At 30.1% G+C, this 25,492-nt stretch overlaps 3 protein-coding genes across 3 annotated transcripts; 1 reads left to right on the forward strand and 2 right to left on the reverse strand.

The window, feature by feature from the left end:
• The first annotated feature begins 5,577 nt into the window (after positions 1-5,577).
• On the forward strand, positions 5,578-14,671 carry LOC100813552 (fumarate hydratase 1, mitochondrial). The gene is made up of 17 exons (XM_003518909.5): positions 5,578-6,134; positions 6,237-6,354; positions 9,722-9,871; positions 10,085-10,195; positions 10,337-10,420; positions 10,844-10,942; positions 11,068-11,118; positions 11,205-11,254; positions 11,701-11,782; positions 11,934-12,028; positions 12,141-12,207; positions 12,831-12,881; positions 12,991-13,086; positions 13,615-13,713; positions 13,822-13,851; positions 13,931-13,996; positions 14,284-14,671. Exons 1-17 carry the CDS (start codon positions 6,073-6,075, stop codon positions 14,368-14,370), a joined length of 1,398 nt encoding a protein of 465 aa, XP_003518957.1. The 5' UTR covers positions 5,578-6,072; the 3' UTR covers positions 14,371-14,671.
• A 1,587-nt stretch (positions 14,672-16,258) lies between these two features.
• LOC100816734 (60S ribosomal protein L19-3) lies at positions 16,259-18,402 on the reverse strand. The gene is made up of 5 exons (XM_006574479.3): positions 18,110-18,402; positions 17,745-17,867; positions 16,842-17,155; positions 16,622-16,686; positions 16,259-16,535 (listed from the first exon to the last, which is right to left on the reverse strand). Exons 1-5 carry the CDS (start codon positions 18,219-18,221, stop codon positions 16,511-16,513), a joined length of 639 nt encoding a protein of 212 aa, XP_006574542.1. The 5' UTR covers positions 18,222-18,402; the 3' UTR covers positions 16,259-16,510.
• Positions 18,403-20,871: 2,469 nt separating this feature from the next.
• On the reverse strand, positions 20,872-22,722 carry LOC100818880 (60S ribosomal protein L19). The gene is made up of 5 exons (NM_001254366.3): positions 22,574-22,722; positions 22,348-22,470; positions 21,470-21,783; positions 21,252-21,316; positions 20,872-21,153 (listed from the first exon to the last, which is right to left on the reverse strand). The coding sequence occupies exons 1-5, from the start codon at positions 22,683-22,685 to the stop codon at positions 21,129-21,131; spliced, it is 639 nt and encodes a 212-aa protein (NP_001241295.1). The 5' UTR covers positions 22,686-22,722; the 3' UTR covers positions 20,872-21,128.
• Between the last annotated feature and the right edge of the window lie 2,770 nt (positions 22,723-25,492).

A 25,492-nucleotide genomic window follows, 5' to 3' on the forward strand; every position in this document is an offset into this window, starting at 1 on the left:
TTTCAAGTGCAAATAAGTTTATGTGCACAAAGTTGTTAAACACAACAACTTCATAGTTTAGGAAAAGACAAAACTTAGAATTGGAATTATGATTAGCTATCTTATACACTCAACGTTCATCCGGAAAACCTAGTTAATTAAATGTGTAATTATGATTAGTTTGGATTTATAGGTGTTTAAAATTAAATAAATACAATTGTATACAATGATCAATATGTGATTTATACTAATCACTTTTAAGGTACAGTTAATTGTTGTTAACATTTTAATAACTCCACAATATTTTTATTTATTTGTGAGACAAAGTTAATTATAGTTTGAAATTTCAACACCGTACCCTTATAACATTATTAATCACATATAAATGATTGTATACAATCACGTTTCTTTACTATTAACCAGTTGTTAGACAAAGTTAATCATGTATGGACATGTAATCGAATCATATTATTCAGGCTCGATTTAGGTAAATTTTTTCATAAATACTTATAAAAAAGAAAATAAGAAGAAAAAATAAAAGAAGTTTTTCAATAAATTAAAATTTGTTTATGCATGAGTTAAAAATATTTATCCTTTTCTGAAATGTTGATTTTAATTTATTCATGAGCTAATTTTTATTTATAATTTTTTTTATCATAGTGATGTTGGTGTGGATATTTGTCAATTTTGTGAATAATTAAAGTTTGTCAAAAAAATCTAATTGATCATTTTTAATAGAGTTTTCTATTTTAATTATGTTTTTTTTATCCATGAAATTTAAACTTAAAACTTTACTAAAAAAAATTGAAGTCTGTCTCATTCCAATCAATGACTTGTTGGTATTTTTTTTTTATAAAAACTTATGAAGAAATTTATCTAGACACATACTTTATTCTTAGTTACTTATGAAACAAAACTAATTATTATATTTATACATACAATTAACATTTGTTCAATGAACACCAAATACGCACATGAGATTTGTTAAAATACACATATTTATTTTTTAGTATAAATATTTTAATAAGTTATAACTAGATACTAAAAAAACAAATATTTATTAACAAGTATTTAAACATTATTAGCACATGTTTGTAAAATTTATTAACATGCACATCCTTATTTTTTTTTAGTATGAATGCATTAATAAATTATAGCTAAAAATTCTCTTAAAATACATAAATGGTATAGTTAGTAAAGACACTTATATTAATAAAATAAAGAGTGCATTAAAAAATTTATACATGACAATATATATGTGTACAATTATTGAAAGAGAATGTAAAATAGGGACCCGCAACATGAAAGTGTCTAAAATGCTAGGCTGGCGTTACTTAGCTTGTTAGATCTGAACATGGGTCGTTTAACAACTTTCATTGACGTGTCGAACCAAAAAGTGTTCCAAATTGAAACCCATGTTAGAGTACTCATGGTAGTTGTCGCAACTAGATCCACCTTAAAACAAAAATATGTTAAAAATAGAAGAGTCCCCACTCCCGTTAATATTTATTAAAAAAACATTGAAAAAACTTTTTTAAAAAATAGTCTTTAAACATTAAATTTGGGATTAGAAGTGAATTTTGTATAGAGAAGGTGTTAACACATTACCATGTTTGTCCTTTAATTTGTTGGATACAAGGGAAAAGAAACTTTAAGGGAGGGGGGAGAGACAACTCCAATGAGATCCAATCCATATCTTGTTCGTCACTGGCGTATCTTATTTGGAGGAACCAAGGGGGGCATGCCCCCCACCAATTATTTTATAAAACAAATTTTTATATATATATTAAAAATTATTTATATTTTTAATAGGTCCTTATCAGATTTTTATAGTATCCGTAATTTAAATTTATTAATTTCTTAATTACTAATAATTTTATAAAAAAAAGTGAGTGTTTGGGTGAGGCCTGAGTGGAGTAAACCGCGGTCGAACTGGGCCGGGTTCTGGTGGCTGGACACGTATAGTAAATGTTATTTTCCTAGGCTGTATATTAGGTTCCCTCTTGTGTCAAAGATTGTACCCTCCTCTTCCTATTGATTCATGAAATACTAAAAACAAATAAACAATATGTTATGTTTTCCGATCGTTCTTTTGCCCATATATATAGTTGTACAACAGATCGATGAGGGAAATGAAACACAAATAAACTTAATGGTATAATTAAAAAAGCCATTGTTTTATTCACTTCACTAGATTTTGAATTGAACTAAATGGGAAACTCTAACGATCGATCTATCAGATCTTGATTTAAGTTTTAGAAGGAGTAGTGGTTTGTGATCCCAGAGGCCGAAACTGATGAAAGAGACAGAATGGAGACAGGAGAAATAAGCAAAGTCCATATGATAATTGATTGCTGATAAGTGGTTGCAACGTAGGGATGATAAATTGGCAGAACAAGAAAATAAAGTAGATGGAATAAGTCTATTTGGTAATATACAGTATGAGAGTGATAAGTGCAGTGTAGGGGCCCCATCAATAATGCTTCTGCAAATGCTTATGTAAGGCATAAAAGTGAAGCTTTGGGGGAAAAATAACGTGAATAGAAGGCTCATCATTTAAAGCAAACGGCAAGTAGCTAGCGATGAGTTGTAAGAGTACTTGAAATCAATCGTGCTATTGGGTTTTGGATACGAGTGTCCATTAAGTGCATGCAGATTGCAGACAAGTAAAGCATGTGAGTGAATCAAAATTGTCTTGACTAACTCTATATAATAGAATCCTATACAAGCAAAAGACAATTCATACTTTCATAGGAATAGGTATTTGCTTGATTCCGTGCTAATTATTAGTTGAGTACTTTTAACTTTTAACCTTTAACTGAGAACAATATTTATTTACGATTTATGCTTCTACACTAATTTTTTTAGGTGACATATTTTTTTTCTAACCGTCTCAACATGTCATCATTAAGGTTTGTTTCGGTTCGGGTAATGTATTCCCATTTTACCATTTTTTTCTTGATAAAAAAAAGATAAATAACTATTTTGATATTTAAATATGTAAACAAGTGATAATTTAATTATTGAAAGAATAATTTTTTTATTTAATTCCTTGTGTAAATTTAGCATCAAGATGTAATTATTATATTTTTTACATATTCCGTTCTTGCTGTATTTTTAATTAAATTATTATCAGTTTAAGAACTAAAATATTGTTTATACATAAAAAAAAAGACAACGACTAGGCCAAGACAAAATATAGAAGAAAAAAAAAAGAGAGAGGCGACAGGAGTAGAAATAGCAAAACAATGGTCAGTGATTGATGTGTGAGCGATTCAAAGGTATAATTTTCGTACATAAAATTCAGGACAAAGAAATGACGTCTCAACTGATTTAATTTATTTTTTCTACATAAAATTCAGGACAAAGAAATGACGACTCAACTGATTAAAGGCAGAAAAAAATTCTCCAAACTCAGTATGTATTTAATTTAAATGTAAATATATTTTGGATTTTAAAATCTAATCAACTTTTAAAAAATTTAATTTTAGATCAAACCATATTCAAATCAAACTAGGAATAAAATTAGATTTTCATCAAAACTGTTTTTAAAAAATTAAAGTTCTTTTTACCATCAAATTGATACAGAATATTCATTATCAACAAGACCTTGTTGATGAATAATATTAGTCAAATAATCTAACTAATAATCACCTTTATTATGGAGTTTTCTTTTCAATCAATTTTTTTTCATCTACACTCTAGAGAAGGAATACATCCAATTTAGTTTTACTTTGACCAACATGTTAATAGTTAAAACTTATTTAAAGAGAAAATAAATTATGCACAAGCAATATAAAATAATTTTATATTGTTATTTAATCACAATTCATCATATATAATAAATTTGTTAATTTATGATAATTATTTTAAAAATTATATTGATTATGACGTGTAATTAACCGGTAGTGTAAAACTATATTACACATGATCGTTGAACTCTATTTTAAAATAGTCTAAAATTAATTTATAATAATTTTAAAATTAAATTTTGTAAAAAAAGAATTTAAAATCCATCTTAGTAAAAAGAAAAACTAAGGATTAATTGGTTTGCATTTTGGTTTGCTTTTTTTTTTTTTTTTGGTTATAGTATAACCGTCCGTTAATAATTAGAGTTTACTTTTAGAAGTTTTACTATCTCTGATTTTTTTAACTATCGCTTTGGATTAAGAAAAGTCATTTTATTTATATATCATTTTAAAAATTTAAGATGTTGTTAAATATTATTTTTATTATATTTAAATCTTAAAAACATTATTACTTTAATTAAACAAAAGCATAATTATAAGGATAATAGAAAAATAAAATAATAATTTATTCAAAATTTAATAAAAATATTAACATATAATTTATTTTATAATCTATGCACAATATTTAAATGAAAAAATAGCAATATATAGTATGACATGTTGATGTGTTGTGATATTATTTAATGATTTTTTTCTTTTCTATATCGCTTTAATGATATTTTTTCTATTAACATGTCATAAGTATAAAATATTTATATGATAAAAATGTACTTTTTTTTGCATGTTTTGATTAAAGTTTGCAAAATCAGTTAAAGTCTTATTTTTATAAAACTAAGTTTGCATACATGTTTTTTTTTAATGTGAAAACATATTTTTGGAGGTAATCAAACATGTCACAAAAATAAATTTACTCTTCAAACTAAGTTTAGAGGCCTAAAGAGAAAACCAAACATTTTCTAAATATGTCACTAAACTAAGTTTACTTTCCCAAATTTGAAACATCCCAAATCAAAAACCAATTAAACATAGCCATTATTTGATAATCCCGTTGTTCCATTATAATAGTTATTCTAAGTTATTATTTTACACGGATAAAAAATAATAATAAATAAATAAAAGCGAGTAATATTTTTATATCATTATTAATTCATTTATAAATTTGATTGTCTATCATTAATATTAACATATAGAAATAAAAAAGTTAATTAATATTATAATGAAAAGTTAAAATGATAATAATTATTTTAATTTTTTCTCTTTTACACAATAATTATAATGATTATAATGAGATTGAGAAAATACATCCAATACGTAAATGACGTAATGATTTTATATGATACATTAAAAGAAAGAAAGAGATAAAAGAGAATATATGATGAGTAATATAACAATATGAATAAAATATAGAAATAAATAAAAGATATCAAATAGCAAGTGTATGATATACGAAGTGTGTATATTATTCTTCAATTTAAAATGCTCTTGTTAGCTCAACAAATTATACAAACCACTTTTCTTTTATGCTAAAACTTTCAAGACTGCAGCTTCGCGTATTTGCATGAAATATTAACCACAAAAACCAATAATTATTATGCAACTGTAGAGCCTAGCTGTCTATCTATAATGTGCAGGAAATCCGAAATTATCCGATCCCTGGTCCGTCACGAGCTGCTTCTTCTTCTTCTTCAGTATTATTGATATGTATTATTGCATCCTGTAGGGTAGGAGTGAGACTGACCACATTGCTCGCTATGATTAATGTGCTTTAATTTCTCGGAGAGACATGATATTTAAACACTCATAAATTACAAATATTTCATCACCATCTCAAATTTCTTTTTATCACATATTACATCACCAACAATCAAAGCAATCACTTTTTTAATTTTATTTTTTCTTTCTTTTCAGGTGTAAACACACAAAACAAATAATTTTCCTTTCGATAGGGGTGGTAATATTTAGACTTTTATCATTTACAAACATCTTATTAATATTTTATTTTATTTTTTTATCTATTTCTGTCCTGTCATATAATCAATCTTATTAATCATGTATTTTCATCTGTTTGTATTTCTCTTATGGTGTTTATGGGATCTCGAAAAATCATTTTTCATAAAAGTGACAGGTGAGGTTAGAAGAGTGGCTAATCACTGAGAGAACTACACCTGTAAAGTGTGTAACCTACGAATATTATCGTATGATTCATACTAAATATATCTATATAGAGAGAGAGAGAGAAAGATTTCAGCTCCAACTTCCAACGAGACTGCGTGTGGTATCCTTATAGATTGGCTGCAATATTACCCTTTTTCATTTTTGAAGTATCGTTTGAAATTGAAGTACAATGGCACTTTCCTTCAGGGAAGAAAGAGATACCTTTGGAGCCATTCAAGTTCCCTCCGAGAAGTTCGTTCGTCTTCCTTAATTAATTTCCCTTTCTGCCATTTCCTCTTTTTTTTTTTTTCATTTCTTATCTGATTGTGTTGTGTTTCTGAACTACTGTTATAGATTATGGGGAGCACAAACTCAAAGATCGTTGCAGAACTTCGATATCGGTGGGCCCCGCGAACGCATGCCCGAACCCATCATTCGCGCCTTTGGCGTCTTGAAGAAATGCGCTGCTAAGGTCAACATTCATTTTTTCACTTCTTCTGCACTGCATGCAGCCATGCACCATCCCTTCTTAGCTACTTGCTGCACAGTTACCCCAGGACTGTGGTAACTACTAGGCAAAATGACACAGTTGTCATAGTTTTGACTTTTGAATTTTGATATATACTGTGTCGTACATCTGGTCATTAGTAGTTGAATAATTCTAAATCCTCTTACTTCTTCTCTTAATTATTACCTTTTAATGATAAGTTTTAAATATGTTATGTACTTTTAAGACATTAAATGTTTTTATTTTTCCATTCAATATTGCAGGAGAATGAAATAAAAGGATATGACATCATTTCAATCCAAACCAAATTTATATATGTGCGTAATTTTTTTTTTTATAAACAAATAACATCTCTCCTATTTTTATTTTTATTTGTTATATATTTGTAAAATTATTCCATAAATTATAATAATTTGTGAAAAATATATTTAGTTAAAGTTAATAATTTAGTAATTATTCGAATAAAGATATATATATATATATATATATATATAATTATTAAGTTTGGAATTTTTTTAATAGTATATATTTAAATATTTATACTACTGTGAAATATTTTTTTTTACAAATACTATTAATGATATTATGACTTATAAATGAAATATTTTATATTTTATTTATTTTTCATTATACTTATTATACATCTTATTATTTATTTAATATTTCCTTAAAAAAATTAATTCAATCAAAACCCCTTTAGATTGAATATGGTCAGTTTAGATTGTTTATTTTAAAACAAACTGATTGAATGGTGAGTTAAGAGATTAGAGTGATTGGATTGATTAATTTTTCACTTTAAAATCAATCCAATCGGTCCACATCTAAGGATGACAATTAACATAGTATAATGTATACGTTCCTCATACTTGTATTTGAAAAATATACATGTACTGACTTTATACTAGTGTGGTGGGTAGCAATTTTAATTTGCATCTTTGTACCCACTAGATATATACATACTCTTATTCGCACATGTTATCTGCATCTTCTTAAGTGTAGAGTTGTGACAAAAAACTACAAGGTTTTAAGCAAAATTATATTTAATAATTAATTTAATAAATTTATGAAGTTTTATAATTAAGTATTTATAACATTTCACTATCAATATATAAAAAGATAAATTCATTCAATTTATTCTTTAACACATTTAATTTCAAATAAAATTTAAATGATTTAAAAAAAAACTACATTTAGCGGTAATAGTAATTACAAGTATGATCAGTAATATTTTAGAAATAAAAAGCATGTATCTAAAAATATACTTTTTAATATAACTTAATATTTTTAGTAGAGAATGAACTATTTTAAAAATTCAATTTAATAAAATGTCAATGCAAAAGGCTTTTATACGGCCATTTAATAAAAGTTTGATTAATATAATGTTACGATATGGTGAATTCTTATTAGTTTGTAAGAATATTTTACACTAACAATACAAATGAGTTAAATTCTTTTTTCTCTTTTATTTCTTGTAATATTTTTATTTTAAAAAATTAAGATATTTAATATTTTAATAATCACTGTAACTTATCTTTTATGTCAGAAAAAAAACTACAACTTATCTTTTAAATATATTACAATACCTATTTTTGCTGGTCCCGGGCACGGGGTCCCATTGAGCAGTGTTACTGTGTGAGTATTTTTTTTTTCTTAAGATATCCAGAGTCTAGGTAAAGTTATCCTTCCTTTTCTTAAAATATATTTATTATTAATTTAAAAAATCATATCACAAAATTTATTATGGTAGAATATATTATTTGTTAATATTTTCATTAGTAAGATTAAATTTATGTTTGAAAAAATTAGCTAAAAAGTTAATTAAAAATTGAAAAGTGAACTGAAAGTTACATAATTAATTGATAGTTGAAAATTAAAATTTTAAAAATTAATTTATTAAATTATAACAGTTGAAATAATTAAAAAATATAAAATGACATAAAAATAATAAAATTATTTTTATATAAAAAGTATAATAAGAAAATTTAATAAAATGTGTTGAGGATAAAAATAAAAGAAAATATAAAAAATTAAAAATTAACGTTTTAAAAATATTATTTTAAATAACATTTTAAAAAATTTTAAAAGTTAATTGAAGTGTTGAATATAACTTAAGTAATAATAAGATATGTGTGCAAATGTAATTATTAAAAATTTAAGTGTAATTTTATTATTTATTGGTGAAAAATAATTTTGTATTTTTACGAACAGTACTTCTCTCCCTCTAAAAAAGTAATATAATTTATTTCTATACTATAAATCTGAATCTTAATTATGAATGAGAGTGTTTTTAAGAGTTGTTCTTCAACAAAAAGTATTTTTAGGATTTTTGTTTTATTAAACGAGAGTATTTTTAGATGTTATTACTCTCGTTGAGGCACCTTTCTTATTCTAATATCATATATTGTACATAAAATTTTATTTTTATTTCTTATGCACTTCTTAATTTTAATTTCAAACTTAATTTGATTTAAGAACTAGACTAAGAAATTTCTTTCTCCGCTATCACAAATCACTATCATTATATCCTTAACTATATACTTGGTCTTTTGTAATTGCTTGCTGCGTTCAATATAAATGTATCCTTTCATTTTAATTTCCAAATTGAATTTTAATTGTTTTTATAAAATTAACAATAGTTAATAATAACCTCGTATCTCAATATAAATTATTTATTATAAATTTAAAATATAATTTATATTTTAAAAAACATGTATTTATTATGAATTTTTATTATGACATAATTTATATATATTAAAAAAACATAATTTATATATTTAAAAATACTTATTTATCAGGCATTTTTTTGTGACCATTTGTTATGCATTCTAGTTATATAAAAAAAATATTTACTTTTTGCATTACAATGTTAGAATACTAATTTGTATTAAACTTAAATTTCATAAATAAATCTATAATATATATTTAGGGTTCTAACTCAGTTGGTTCAACCGTAATAAAAAAAATTATTCATAAGAATTGAATTTAAGTATAAAAAATTCACAATAACTCATATATATTATTTAATTAGTTGAAGTAAACTCCATTGATAATATTGTATTTGTATTGATTATTTTGTATATTTATTACATTATTTTGAGTGAACCATTTTTCAGAATATGAGATCATGATAAGATTAATCTTGATAAGATTTTAACTTCCAGTGTCTCTTATAATATTAAAAATCTTGATTTATTTGAAAAAAGAAACATTGCAATAAAAAGCTGGTGCAAATTTCTGCTAAAATTATATCAAAAGATTATATTTTTTTCAATTGGTCTCTTAAATTATTATTCCATCCTCCTTCAATTGATCAATTATAGTTTTAATGCAGGTGAACATGGAGTATGGTCTTGATCCCAACGTCGGAGAAGCAATAATGCAAGCAGCACAAGAAGTAGCCGAGGGAAAACTAAACGACCATTTTCCTCTCGTTGTATGGCAAACTGGGAGTGGCACTCAAAGTAACATGAATGCTAACGAGGTTAATTAGTTACTGCTTCCTACTATTATTTGTCAGCTGCACCTAACCTTAACCTTAAGGTTCTGTATACAAACATGTTATAGCTCACATTTAAGGATCTCAGATTAGTGTACTTATATTAATAAATATCCCATCTTCATTGTGTATTAGATAGATAATTCATAATAGTCTTTAAGACTTGAGAATCCATTTTCTTTTTTCTGATCTTTTCAGGTTATTGCAAACCGAGCAGCAGAGATTCTTGGCCATAAGCGTGGTGAGAAGTTTGTGCACCCAAATGACCATGTCAATAGATCACAGTCTTCTAATGATACATTCCCAACTGTAAGCCTCTTGTAATGATATGTTCCCAAATTTATTGTTGAATTGGTTCACTGTCAATGGTGTACAATTCCTGATGAATTGTTTTCCTACTGTGTTACCTGGTATACAATTTTTAATCTATATTTGTTTACTTCTTTCCAGGTAATGCACATTGCAGCCGCAACGGAAATAAACTCAAGACTGATCCCCAGCCTTAAAACGTTACACGATACTCTAAACTCAAAGGTTTGAATTGTAGTACATACTTTTAATTAGACTGATCATAGTATTTTGGATAGATTACAGTGCCCCTCCTGTGATATTGTGAGTCGTGTTATTTTGAGTGATTTGCAGTATTATAAATGTGCGATATAAAGAATTCTGGTGAATTGATCTTCAGTTTTTATCTGCTTATCTTGTGGTTCTGGGCTTCAAGGTTGTGTTTTTCTCTGGCTCTTTATCTCAATTTTCCTTTTGCTCTCAAGTATGCACTTTGCATTTGCATGTTAGGAAATTAACCTTGACAAAATATGTGCCTCTTAGATGAAATTTTACAAACCGGAGGTATTTGGCTTTGTAACTGATTTTCTTAAAATGGTTTTTTATCTTTGCTTTTGTTTTATTAGTTTTTATTTAAATTTTTGCCTTTTCCTCTAAAAAAAATATCAGTCAGTTGAATTTAAAGATATTGTCAAGATTGGACGCACTCATACTCAAGATGCAACACCTTTGACTCTTGGACAAGAGTTTAGTGGATATACTACACAAGTAAGCCTTCTTATGTTTGGCTTATGCCTTATGTTGTTCTGTATTTTCAGTATCATTGATGTTGGATGGTAATATCCTGTGGGTAGTGATTTCTCATTAGTCACTACTTTTTCCTCTATCTACAGGTGAAGTACGGTATTGATAGAGTAATTGACACTTTGCCACGCATGTATCAGGTTAGACACTTAAGTACAAACCATAACTGCTTGTTCTACACTATTTACTTTTGGAGTTCTACTAAGCAGAGGTGTTACTTGAACAGCTTGCCCAGGGTGGTACAGCTGTAGGGACTGGATTGAATACCAAGAAGGGGTAAGTATTCTTCTTTTTTATATCTAAGTGATGGTTCTTATATTTTCTTTTTGTGACATTACTGTGTGTTGTTTATTTCTGTAAGCTATTTGATGTCTGCTAAAATGAATTTAATAGCAGATTTCCTTTCATTCTGTTTGGCAAATTATTCCATTTGATATGAGATTTTCATCAAGCTTGGTTTATTTTCTTGCTAGTTACCATCATTCAATACCAAAAAGAATGGACATTACCTGGAATGACGAGCTTGCACATATTCCACAGTTGATTTTAATTTATTATGGATGTAATTGTTGAAAATTAGACATTCTCTACCCTCCAGAGATATTATGGATATGGGTTTGTTTTATTATGAAATAATAAATACCAAACCTACCTTTTAAGGCTGAAGAAAATATGTGGTTTAACTAAAGATAAACAGTGATAATTTTCTAGATGAAATTCAGGTTTGATGCCAAGATAGCAGCAGCAGTAGCTGAGGAAACAAATCTGCCTTTTGTCACGGCAGAAAATAAGTTTGAGGCCTTGGTTTGTCACTAAAACTTTATTTTCCCTTGCATTTAATTTTTCATATGCTATTTCATTACATTACGTTACATCAGTTCTTTCATTAAACTCGCTTCATATGTAGCAAAACATTGGCTTGCAGTGTCAGTGTGCTCATATTCTCCTTTTGCAGGCTGCCCATGATGCTTTTGTTGAAACTAGTGGAGCCCTTAACACTGTTGTGGCTTCATTGATGAAGATTGCTAATGATATACGGTTATTGGGAAGGTAGGTTGCTAGTAATATGGCATCAACTAACTAATTGCTTTTTCTTTTTTAATGTTCAATAGAAAATTATTCATAATATTTAATGAGTTTGCGTAATGCTATCCTATTATAGTGGTCCACGCTGCGGTCTTGGGGAGCTCATTCTTCCTGAAAACGAACCAGGAAGCAGTATTATGCCTGTAAGATCCTCATGCTGACTGACTATATTTGTTACACAGTGGGCTGTTTTCTTGTTACTTTCTATAGTTCATTATTTTATTTGGGAGTTGTCTAGCTCACCCAAGTAAAAATGGGATTAAAAAACTCCATATTGAATGATTGGTAGGGAGAAGACTTTTGTTAGGAGTAGTACTGATTTTGGTGGTCTGTATGCCTCAAAAAGAATTAGGCTTCATTTCGATTTTAGTTTGTAAACAAAAGTTTGAATGAAATTAATTTTGCAAACTGAATTTGTAAAAGCAACTCTCCTTTTTACTTCCATTTCAAACTAATTAAGTTTCAAGTTGTAACAAAACTCAGTTTAAAATCAGACTCAACTCAAAACCAAACAAGATGTCTTTTCAATTTTACTTCTTGAACATACTTTTGAGCCTTCAAAATGACAATTAAACATGCACTTAGTCTTCAACTTATAGTTGGGAGATATCCTAATGCAAACAAAAGAAAATGATTAGTTCAATTCTCTATGTATTTCTTAATTGCACCAATCATTTATATTTTTACTAGGGATAAGTTAGACAACACCTTCTATGTGCCTTACAATTGGAGTTTGACTCTAAGCCACAACCTTATTCTGTTTCAGGGGAAGGTTAACCCGACCCAGTGTGAGGCTTTGACGATGGTGTGTGCACAGGTAGACATCACTTCATTTTATTAAAATACTTAGTTATGACCATTGTAGTTAGCAAACAGTTTCCGTGACAGGCAATTTCTTAATTGGTGTCATGATTCACGAATTTCAGGTCATGGGAAACCATGTTGCAATCACAGTGGGTGGATCAAATGGTCATTTTGAGCTCAATGTGTTCAAGCCAATGATTGCCAATTGTCTCCTGCATGTATGTTTTATATATTTCTTATGTTATTTATAATCTATCAATCACATAAAGTGGAAGTTCTCACTAGTCGTTAATTAGGTTCAAATTTTTATGAGATATTTTGACAGCTAAAAGATTAGTTAGAGAGTACTTTGGCTCTTATAATAATATCATCAAAAGGGAACTTCTACATACTAATACTTGGACTTTTGAACTGGTCCAAGCACACATGGAGCATAAAAACAGAGATTGTTCAGAAAATTTATGATACAAGTCAGGTGGGCTTGGCTAGAAAGTTGGATGCTCTTTGCTATGCCTATGTCAGTAAAATAGGAAATGGGGATGGAAGATACTTTAGATACCATTATGTTTTATGATTTTTTTCTTTTCCTGCATTGCTCGTGTAGTCATTTGTCTGTCGTGTTGACATGGTATATGGTGATGGCCCAGAAAAAGAAGAAAAAAGGTTGGTGGGTTAGTGTGTGTGCAATATCCTGCATTTCCTAAAAGATGTACTGGAATGCTTAATCTTTATTTGGATTTTGATAGTCGCTGAGACTGCTTGGAGATTCGTCTGCTTCCTTTGAAAAGAATTGTTTGAGAGGTATTCAAGCTAATAGGGAAAGAATTTCAAAATTACTGCATGAGGTGAGTTATTGACTTATTTGAAACACATCTCAAATGATACCAAATTAATGTTAGATTCAGATCCCTATGCTAATTTACTTTGTGTTCCACTTTTATCTCACCTTGCAGTCACTTATGCTTGTCACATCCTTAAACCCAGTAAGTTTCCTCTATTTTACTCCTGAAACTTCCTTGTTTTCACATTCTTTTGAAACTGAAGTTAATTTGACTGTTCCAGAAAATCGGTTATGACAAGGCAGCAACAGTTGCCAAGACAGCTCACAAAGAGGGGACTACTCTTAAGGTGATGATGCCATTGTTATTCTTGTTTTCCTGTTTGTCTTGCTTATTCTGACCTCTCGTTTTGAATATTAACAAAAAAATTATGCTGCCATATATTAATTCTTAACAAATTAAATTTAAGAAGTACACTATATATACAAGTTTATTCTTGCAGAACCATTTCAACTCTTGGATTCTTTTTTTCATTAATAGTTGTGATATTTATATGAGTGAATTGATCACTTAATAGTTTTTGTGTTTTTGTCCAATAAATCTTGGCTAAATATCGAAATTGAAATGATTGTTTAGGAAGCTGCATTGAAACTCGGAGTGCTCTGCTCTGAAGATTTTGACAAGCTTGTGGTACCTGAGAAAATGCTTGGACCATCTGATTGATTGGCTCGAATGTTTTGTTCTTATAATTCCTTGTTTCATCATCGGCTCCATTGAAGTATTAAGTATTATTTATACGAAAGCAAAAAGCTTATATACATATATCCTAGAACAATGCACCAAAGACCTTAGGGTCAAGGTTTATAAAATTGTGGTTATGATTGCAGATGCGATTATCGCGATTGTGGTTATTGCAGCAGCTACAGCGGGAAATAATCTTATGTTTGTACCTGATACTAAAAACATGTAATTCTTTATGTACCTTTTATTTAGAATGTTATATAAACTTCTTCTTTTTTTTTAACAGAATGTTGTATAAACTTTTATAATATTAGTATAATTAACCTTAACTAAGCCTAACTCTATACTAAGAAGTATGAAGTAAATATAAATACAATTTAAACTTACGTATCAAAGGAGTTTCTACCAAAATTTTGGCAGAACCGTCCCAATAATATGGACATCCAAAGAAAGTTTAAGCATATGTAGAATCACAAAAATACCAATTGAGCCGATACAAACTCTTAAATGAACCAGACAAATTCTAATTAAGCTTCTAAAAATCTCGAGTGCAATGCAACATCGCCACAAAGAATTTTACAATTACGATTTCAAAACGACTATTTTAGAAGAATCATGAAAACGAAAGTCATTAAAACTTCATTCAAAGCTAGAGGAGGAGTCTTCAAGTAGAAGATTTAGTTTCTTTTTTCTTCTCCCATAATGTGATCCACCTATTCTACTATCCCTTATCCCCTATAATACTAATAGAATGAACTGTGCTTATTAAAATCTCGAATTAACTCGCTAACTCTTACGAATTTAGTCCTTTGTGAGTTAATTCTTGAGTAAATTCTTTTTTTTAGTAAACTCTAGACAAACTCTATAAACTCTGAGTAAACTCGATAGACTCTCGAGTTTATCACCAAGTCAACGAGCTAGCAAGTTAAAAAAATTAGACCAAAATGTAAATAATTTTTTATTGTTTTCTCTCTGTATAACATTCAATTATTTAGTGTGTTATTCTCAAATACAAAATCCCTACCTTTAATAATATCAAGCTTTTGTTCTCTAATGACATTAAAACCTCGATGAGAATGATCTACCACTATTATAACTTCTGCAAGTTATTATCTAGTAGTGATATATTATTACTAGACTTGATTAATTAAATATTTTGAACTTTATGATTCACTATTTTGCTTTATTATATTGTTGAAATGTTTAATTAGTATGTTATTTATAAATATTTTGTTATTATTTTTATATGAAGTAGACTTTTATGAGTCTACGAGTTAAGTCTCGAGTTTATGCAACTCTCGCAAGTCTACGTAAACTCTTTAGTTTGATAACCTTGGAATGAACCATATTTTGCTTGTAAGTAATCATTTAAATCACCAAGTTCCTACCATGCTTATTATAAGGCATCTTTTGTTCATCATTATCACCCTCTACGACGTTTACATTATCACCCCTATCACTTGGACTTAAATCACCATCATTTTCATTAAAATCTCATCAATATTCACATTTTCATAATCAATTTCCTTCTGTTGTGAATAATCAATAACCAATTAAAGCAAATGCAGTACCCCACCCCACAATTGTGACCAAAACATTAATCAATGAACAGTTATCCGAGGATTTGCTTTCTAAGACACAACTCAGTTCCATTTTTAAAGGGGGAGGGATTGTATAGAGGGACATATTGCAAGAGTTTTTAAACTCTTTCCTGTTACTTAATTTTGTAACTTGCTGAAGTTGCTCACGAAAGCATGCAAAGTGATCCAAACATCCCTCGTAGTCTTCATCAATACTGAAAAAAGCTCATTATAATTGCATATGGTATAATTGCATCGTGGAATTATTACGAGCTACGCAAGAATGCTTATTGAGACAAGAAACTTCATAATTGATAAAACAAATAACAGGCCAGTATTTCGAAGCCAGCAAACCCATCTTCATAACAAAATAGCATAAACAAATAAAAATAATACAAATTGCAGATGTACAACTTAAATTTCGAATGAAACTAACAAGGTCTAAGAAAACGAGACAATCTGTCAAAAATACATATGCCACGTAACTCAGGATGTCAGCCACATTGAATATTCAATGCCCTTCCTTCCAATCTCCAAAAATGTCACTTCTTTGATTTCTTTGATGCTCTGCACAAAGCAGATTCATTTAGACCACAACATGGCCAACAAATAAAAGAAGCTATTTAAGCAAAGGCATGAACCACAATACTCACTGGGCTGGCTGGGATGCTGTTGCAGATGGAGCACTTGGGGCTGCTGATGGCTTCTCTCCAGGGCCCTACACATTTAAGAGAAAATGGGTCAAATTCTTCCATACAACTTTATGGACAATTCATAGTGGTGATGTAAATTGCCAAGCAGAGGGGCTAAGAAAATACAAACTCATCAATATATAGATGAACAGATAGATTCTCAAAACATTAGAAAACTCACTTGAGCCAAACGCTCTTCTCTCCTAGCAATTTTCCTTTCCCTGCTTGCCTTGTTCTTTGCCCGTTTGGCCTCAAACTGGTCAGATAAGGTCTTCTCTCTTGCCTTCTCAGCCTTTGACTTGTGTATGCTCTCCATCAAGACTCTCTTGTTCTTGAAGACATTACCCTTTACCTTCATGTACATATCATGGTACATATGCTTGTCAATCTTCTTTGCTTCCCTGTACTTGCGAAGCAATCGTCTGAGGACACGCATCCTCCTCATCCAAAGGATTTTGGTGGGGAGCCTAGCCTCTCTTGTACCCTTACGCTTACCTATTAATTTGTATTTAGGCAAAAACTGTTAATGCTTTTTGTCAGTGCCAGGATCATATAGCAATTCATGACATGATGCCTAGACAGCAATATTCCATTTTTAACTAAATGGACAACTTAGTCCCTTAAATTTGGGATTCATTGTCACTTTAGTTCCTAGATTAAAAAAAAGTCTCTAAAACTGTAAATCATTTCATGTAAATCCCTAACACTAACTGCCAAATTGGTCCCTGAACATATGTTCATTTAAGTCTCATGTTCTATTGCATAAAACTTTTGGTTGACGGATCACAGTTTCGAGGACTGTTGGAATTTAGATAATTCTTGGACTAAAGTGGAAACGAATCACAATTACAGGAACTAAATTGGTCATTTACTCTTTGATTTTCATATCCATTATTAGTCTCTACTAGCCTAGAACAGCTTGTTCAGCCTAAACTATTAGCATGTCACATCTATTACATTGGTCTTTCCCATTGAAATGCAACTCAATTTAACCTAGTGAATCCTACAAGGTGTCAATGTTTGATGACCACAGACTCATTTGCAATTTGCATAAACACACTTGGTGTTAGAAAAAGTTACATACCATATCCAGAGTGGCGTCCCTTCCTCTTGGCCTCCTTCATTCGACGAGCACGAGAGCGAGAGTGAATCTTAGTTGGCTTCCTGATAATAAACCCATCCTTAACCAACTTCCTTATGTTTAGTCCTGCAAAAGGAAACACACCAAACTATCAAGCCAATTCGCCAACAATATAAATCAAACAGCATCATATATTGTATGACTAGCCTTGAACCAGAAATGTTGGGCGAAAAACACATCAGAAAACTTCAATTGTTAGGTACACTAAGAAACTTATATACATATTCCAATAAGTGAAAAATGTCGTAGAATTAAGTGAATTCAGAGAACAATAATTCAGTGAAAAGAAGCTAATGAGAAGTGCGTACGAGAATTGGCCATGGAGATTTCATTGACCTCATTAGGGTCAAGCCAAACCTTGCCTCTACCACACTTGAGAACGCTTGCGGCAAGCCGCTTCTGAAGTTTCAGAGACACCATCTCCCTCTCCCTCTCTCTCTCTCTCTCCGGTGGAATGGGAGAACGGAATGAGGAGGCACGATGTATATCACTCGCCTCTGTCAGAAACCCTAGGTTTTGCTTCTTTTTGCTTTTTTCCTGTGCTTGCAGCGCAAGGTATTTTAATTTGACCGTTTACTGGGCCTTGTTGACAATATTGGGTTTGACATTATGTCACGCGGTCCATTTTCGTAAATACTACTCCTTTAGAGCACTCATATTTTTCAGGTAAACTTTTGTAGTTACAAAAATAAGATAAATTTTACATTTGAAACCCTAAATCAATTTTCTTTTTCATTTTTATGTTGATAAATAAAAAAAATATTCTTATTAAAAAAATATCACATAAGTACTTATAATGGGTTTAATTAGGAACAAATTCAGAAAACATTCAGGACAAAAATAAACAAAATTTTAGATTTATAATTATATGGATAAATTGTAAAATTATATTTTTTTCTACGAAAGCTTATGATTAAAATTTTAAAAGAAATGATGGAGGTAGAACTTATAGCATTATATAAACAACCAAAGGATTATGTTTGAGTTGAGTTTGTTTAATGGCCATAAGATTATTTTTCTTGTTGTTTTAACTGTTTCTATTATGATAAACTTACTATAAAATGATATTTTGTTGTTGTTGTTTTAACCGTTTCTAATATGATAAACTTGTTACCAATGTGTCTGATTTTCAACTGTCCGTTTACAACGAATATCCAAACATGCATTAAGAATATGTTTGGTTTAGACAAAAGAAATATAAAAAAATTAAATTAAAATAAAATATAAGAAGTGTGAGTTTCACAAAATAAAATATAACTTTTTTTTGTTATATTATTTCTCCACTCATATAATAGGTGGGAAAAAACAGGGAACCTCTAATGTACCATACAATGACAGGTGACAACAACTTATTATTACTGTAGTATAAAACGAAGCTCGATATTTTAATTTTCATAAAACAAACTGTTAAATGCAAAGGAAGAGAGAGAACATACGCGGTGAAAAAGTTGGCATGAAATGATGATAGGTGTTCGATGTCTGGACAAAATTTATATAATTATAGATTATTGATTACCTTCATGTGTTAGAGTCCATGAAATGGAAAAATTAAAGATGATATCCTTTTGAGCGTATTTTTGGTTGCACGTTTTGATCAATTAAACAAGAGTCAGACTGAAGCACCAATTCTTAAATTCTAAGTTGCACAGGCTTTATGAACCTATAATATATGATTTTAGCACGATAGCTCATTAGAGTTCAGGATCCACGTAAGGGTGATTTTAACTATCACTAGTCAAGATTTATTTTATTTAATTTTTTCACACACTTCCATAATATTTCACCATTTATTATTTTAAATAACTTAACTAATAATTTAGTGCAATCCAGGCATCTTTAAGAAGCTTCTTAAATAAACCTCACAACTTAAAACATCAACTTATTCAGCAATATTTAATTTTAAAAAATAACTGTCCAAGAATTAAAAGTAACTATTTGATCCGTCAACAATTGAAAAGCAACAATTGCTCACTCTACCAGTATTATGATGTGCAAATATAGAATTCTCTCCAATTATTGACAATTACTTTCAGAATTGGTTTTGCAAGAACAATTACCGATATTTGTTTCCTTCTAAAAGTTGCTTTATGGCTTCTCGCTTAATAATCGGAACAAAATATGGTTTCTTTATGAATGAAAAGTTGGTTGCTAATAGAGGCTCAAAAGTACTTTTGGTGTCAAAGCAACATTCATTCTTCATTTGCGTTTTGGAATTCAAAAATATGCATTAGAATTTATATAAAAAAAAAAAAAACATTTCTCACTTTAACCTGAACTTAGCACATATTTCTTATGTGCATAACTATTGTTACAAGTTTTATTATAATTTAGTAAGTAGCAATTTGTCAAGGGTATGCTTTGTTGAGAGGGTCCAAACTAAAATCATTGGTTATCCTCTCCTTTCTCAGCTATTAATTTAAAACTCGAACCTTAAGTGTCTTCTTGTTACATATACACAGCTCTTTTCTTAAGTTTTTATCTTATCTGTAGAGATCGAAGACAATATCAAAGGGTTTACAAGAACTCACATTTTGTTCAATGAACTGAGTTAAATCCCCCTTGACTTCTTTTCTGAAATTTAAGCTTGAATGTTAGTTTACAAACAATGATCATCACCAACGAGAATAATGAGTGCCCTCATTGCCAATAGTCAAGGAAAAAACATCAGCCACAGCCTACGCCTCATGAAAGAAACAATTGGTAACCAGACCATATAGAACAATTTTTTTTAAGAATCATAAGAACTTTACAAGTCCAAACCATTTACTCCATGCTATATTCAAACCAATTTGGATGAATTGTACAAAATTGGTACATGAGGTTGCACTAAGTTGCTAGTATTTTTTGTCAGACCTCTGACTATCTCGACGAAAATAACGACAGAAATTCTGTAGTTGCAACTAATCCAGCTAATATTCTTGTTGAATTGTTTCAAGGGTAAGCAAAGGCATAAAATCAAGTAATTTGTATTTAGTTGTTGTCAGCATAAGGTGAGATCAGTAGAACGTAAGCACACAAGGGATGACATAAGTATCTCATCAAAATCATGAATCATCATAGCAAAAAAGTAGAACAACGACAACAAACAAAGGACAAATAAATCTTATTTTTCCATTGATAATACCATGGAAAATTTCATCAGTAATGCATATCATAAAAAAAATATCCGATAAATTCTATGTTAGCTATATAAATGACAAACATAGGCAGAGTAACTAAAAGACTAAAACCAACAGAAAGAGACGTGACAAAAATTACTTGAGCACGGTAACTGAAGATGCCCACATAGATAAAGAGCCGCCATCCACCAAATCTCTGATCACACACTCACTTCTTGGATTTCTTCAGTGCTCTGCATAAAAAAGGCTTCACTTAGATCACAACAAACAGAACATAGCAGGAAGCAATACTTCAGAAGCAGACACACAAAAGCATAAACATAATACTTACTGAGCTGGCTGGGATGCTGTTGCAGGTGTAGTAGTTTGTGCTGCTGATGGCCTCTCTCCTGGACCCTAGACATTAAAGGAAAAAGACTTTTTAATTACTCATTACAATATCTGGTGACAATACTCCTTAGTGCATTAAATTGCCAAGTGCAATGCTTAAAAAATATAAATTCAGCATATATTCACACAGATAGATTCTCAAAACAGAAGAGAACTCACTTGGGCCAAGCGCTCCTCCCTCCGAGCATTTTTCCTCTCCCTGCTAGCCTTGTTCTTGGCACGCTTCGCCTCAAACTGGTCAGACAATGTCTTTTCTCTTGCCTTCTCAGCCTTGGACTTGTGTATGCTCTCCATCAAGACTCTCTTGTTCTTGAAAACATTACCTTTCACCTTCATGTACATGTCATGGTACATGTGCTTGTCAATCTTCTTTGATTCCCTGTACTTGCGAAGCAAGCGCCTGAGGACACGCATCCTCCTCATCCAAAGGATTTTGGTGGGAAGCCTTGCCTCCCTTGTACCCTTACGCTTACCTAATTGTATTTAGGCAAACAATTAATAATCAAAACCACAATACCTTCTACCCAAAAGGCCAAAACAATAGAAATTCGTTACAAGTGCAGCCCAACCAGCAAATAGCAATGTTCATACAAGATGCTTGATTTAATTTTTGTTTTCATTTGATGTGTTTTTACTAACAATCACCCAAAAATGCCACTTTATTTCACCTTACTTCCTGTTTTTTTAACAATTTACAAAGAAAATAGTGAAGACAACAAAATCTCATTTTCACCATTTCCTTCCCAACAACTGGGAACCAGGTAAAGATCTGCGGTAACATTTTTTTTTTTTAGATTATAAACGACAACTAAATCACCTAATCTAGAAATAAGATCCGCTGAACTATTTAGAAGAATTACGACACTGATCTTTTAAATTATAATGCAACTCAGTAGAGTGTTGTGAATTTTGCATGCGTGATAAATGAGCATTAGCTACCAAATTACCAGGGAATATTCAGCAATGTGTAATGTCCAAACTCATGAATTTGAATTCATTAAAATTAATGTTGAGGACTTGAGGATATAAATACGAACCATAACCAGAGTGACGCCCCTTTCTCTTGGCCTCCTTCATTCGACGAGCACGGGAGCGAGAGTGAATCTTAGTCGGCTTCCTGATAATAAACCCATCCTTAACCAACTTCCTTATGTTTTGTCCTAAAAAAAGGCACAAGGAACAGAGCACGTATCAAACATAACTTAACAACAGTATCAAATCAAAATTATAAGAAAGCAAAACAAGGAGAGAAAGAGAGAGTACGAGAATTGGCCATGGAGATTTCATTGACTTCATTTGGATCAAGCCAGACCTTGCCCTTGCCGCACTTTAGGACGCTAGCGGCGAGGCGCTTCTGAAGCTTCAAGGACACCATCTTCTTCTTCCCCTCTGTGCCGTGCAACTGTTACCTTGCAGAACCACAAAGATACAATTTAGGGTTTCAAGGTCTCCGCTGGGCCTTCTGTTGTTAATGTGGAAGCCCACAAATTATAACTGAATAGGGCCTTCTAAGACTATCACTCGCCCACTTTTTTCTTCTTTTTTTTTTACATTTTATAATATGAAAGTTGGAGTTGAGCCCACAACACAACAAAAAAACGAGTTAAGAATAATTTGAGGGAAAAAAAATTAAAAAGAGAAAGAAATGGGGGCGTATAACTGTATATGTAAGATGGGAGCGGGTAAATAGCAACTCCCCCAATCCCAAAAATGTAGATTTTAGTATGTCATCACCCTTGTTTTTTTTTTATCAGCAAATAAACTTTTATTTATTAAAAAACAAAAAAATAGGATACAAGGAGTATCCTATCTTTGATTTGTTACTGCAAACAACTATCCGTAGTTCCTACTGATACCTCCTCAATATATATCTTCTTTCCATCCCTTGTTCCTTTTAGTCATTGGCCATTATTGAGGAGGATTAATTATGTTTTCATTCATTTTTTTTTGTCAATTCTTGTGTTTAATCTCTAAAAAATTTAATTGATGATAGTTTCTTATAAAATTCCATCTGCCTCTTAAGTCTTTGGTTTAGATCATTAATACAATCATGATGATGTGACTATCACATTGACATCCACATTAATTTGTCACTGAACGTTATTTTAGTCTTACATCATAGCTACGTGCCAAAATATTGTTTTTAATTTTTAATTTTTTTTTGTGGTTCAAACTTGTCGGAGAAGATAAATTGTGAAAACGGTCCCTAATTTTATCATGATTTATATGTTTTTAGTCTAAAAAGATTGTTTATATTTTTAATCTCTATAACTTGAACTATTAAACTTAATAGATGTGATGAGTCTGTCAGACTAGTGTAAATCCATCCGATTGTAAGGCTTAGCTTTAATTTTTGAACTTGAATGAAATGCAGGCCTTTTTAGCTCAATCCAATGAAGCTCTGTGTGATAGTTACACTACTAATTTATTTTATTATTTCACTTAAGAAAAAGAAATAAAAGATAAATAGTAATATTATTCTTGATGTGAAAAGCTCTTTTAGGTTCATTCTTAACAAAATTATACAATGTAGTAGACAACCCGATCGAACGTGGCCAAACTAGCCTTACTCGAGTCCAATTACGACACATGTTTTGTGCTAAACCGTAAATTTATATGAAAGGCCACAATAATTAAAGTGGTTAATTGCTTAAATCGTGAAGTTCAAGGTTTAATATTTAAAAACTACTAGACTAAAACATCCTCTAGGCATGGCAACAAAAGGGGTGGGGACAGAGATAGTGTCTCCCCATTCCCGTTTTACCGTGTTGCCATTTTCTATTTCATTGTGAAAAATGAAAGTACAAAAATGTAGAGTGAAATGTGTAAAAAAACAAATCTCTTGCAAAAAACGAAGAAGTAAGTTTATTTAAAATGACAAATATATTTATTCACTGACCTCTCTTTCATTACATTGAAAAAATAAAATTTATCTATCATAAATATATTTCTCCTCTTTATTTTAACCAACATGAGAAATATAGAATTATAAATGCTTATTATTTTCTCATCGAAATAATAAAAAATATCAAGTTGAATCATGTGAAATAACCCATGATTGTAATTAAAAATATGAAAATAAAAGAAGACAGAATAGTTATACGATATACTTTTAGATGTTATAGTATTATCTTTTAATTAAATTTAATCTCAATAAGTCAAGCATTCAAGAGGGAAAATAGTTATATGTTTAAGACTCATATCCTATTTGTTTTAACTCATACAACTTTATTTTCGGATACGTGAGTTGAAAATGTCTCATTTTATGTGTTTGTTACATGTTATAAAAAATTATTCTCATGCAAGATCTATTTCCAAGAATAGATATTGCACATGATTTTCTCTCTCTTTATTTCCATATAAAAGAGTGGGAATGTTATATTCTCAGGGGAATGAAAGATAACTTTATATTTTCACTTTATTTATTTTATTTTTAATTGAAACAAATTTTAAAATATGTCAAGGAATGTTAAGTAGTTACCAAATACGTTGATAGGAAATAATATTTGAAGGAATATGGAGTATAATTTAGTCTGAAAAACAAATGCCTCCTAAATTATGATTTTTGAATAATTTTTAATTAATAATAAAGATTATTATTGTTAAAAATATATTAGAGAAAGAATGTATTAAAAATATAAGTTTTGAAAGTGAATTGCGGAGCTCTACTGGATGGAGACAGTGTTGTCGGTTCACGCTGTGGTGCATACAAACACGGGTTTTATACTAGAGATACAAGCAGAGCTGACCTCGTACGATGCTACTGTGGTACTACGATATAGTACAATACAACACAAGTACAAGGTTTTTAACCCAAATCCATAGGCGCCCACCGGCCGCCGCATCTGTTGTTTTGTTTTGTTTTGTTTATTTCCTTCCATGAAAGAGAAAGAAACTTGCAACTTCCCAAAACCAGCTGCGCTGCGCCACTTGATTCTTTATGTTATGTCATTCTCACCATATGCGTGTATTGACTGCTTTGGCATCTCATCGCCTCAATCATCCAAAATATTATTACGTTATCCACGACAAGATCCCCCCCCCCAACGTAATCTCCAACTTCAATGATTAACATTTTTTTATATTACAAGAGCATGTCAACCCCGTTTGATCATCCAATCATAAACTTCTTTAATAAAAAGTTTCAATATCTAACAAATTATCAATATTAAAACTTCATCT

The sequence above is a fragment of the Glycine max genome, chromosome 2, assembly GCF_000004515.6.
Source record: "Glycine max cultivar Williams 82 chromosome 2, Glycine_max_v4.0, whole genome shotgun sequence".
In the NCBI taxonomy this organism is placed as follows: Eukaryota; Viridiplantae; Streptophyta; class Magnoliopsida; order Fabales; family Fabaceae; genus Glycine; species Glycine max.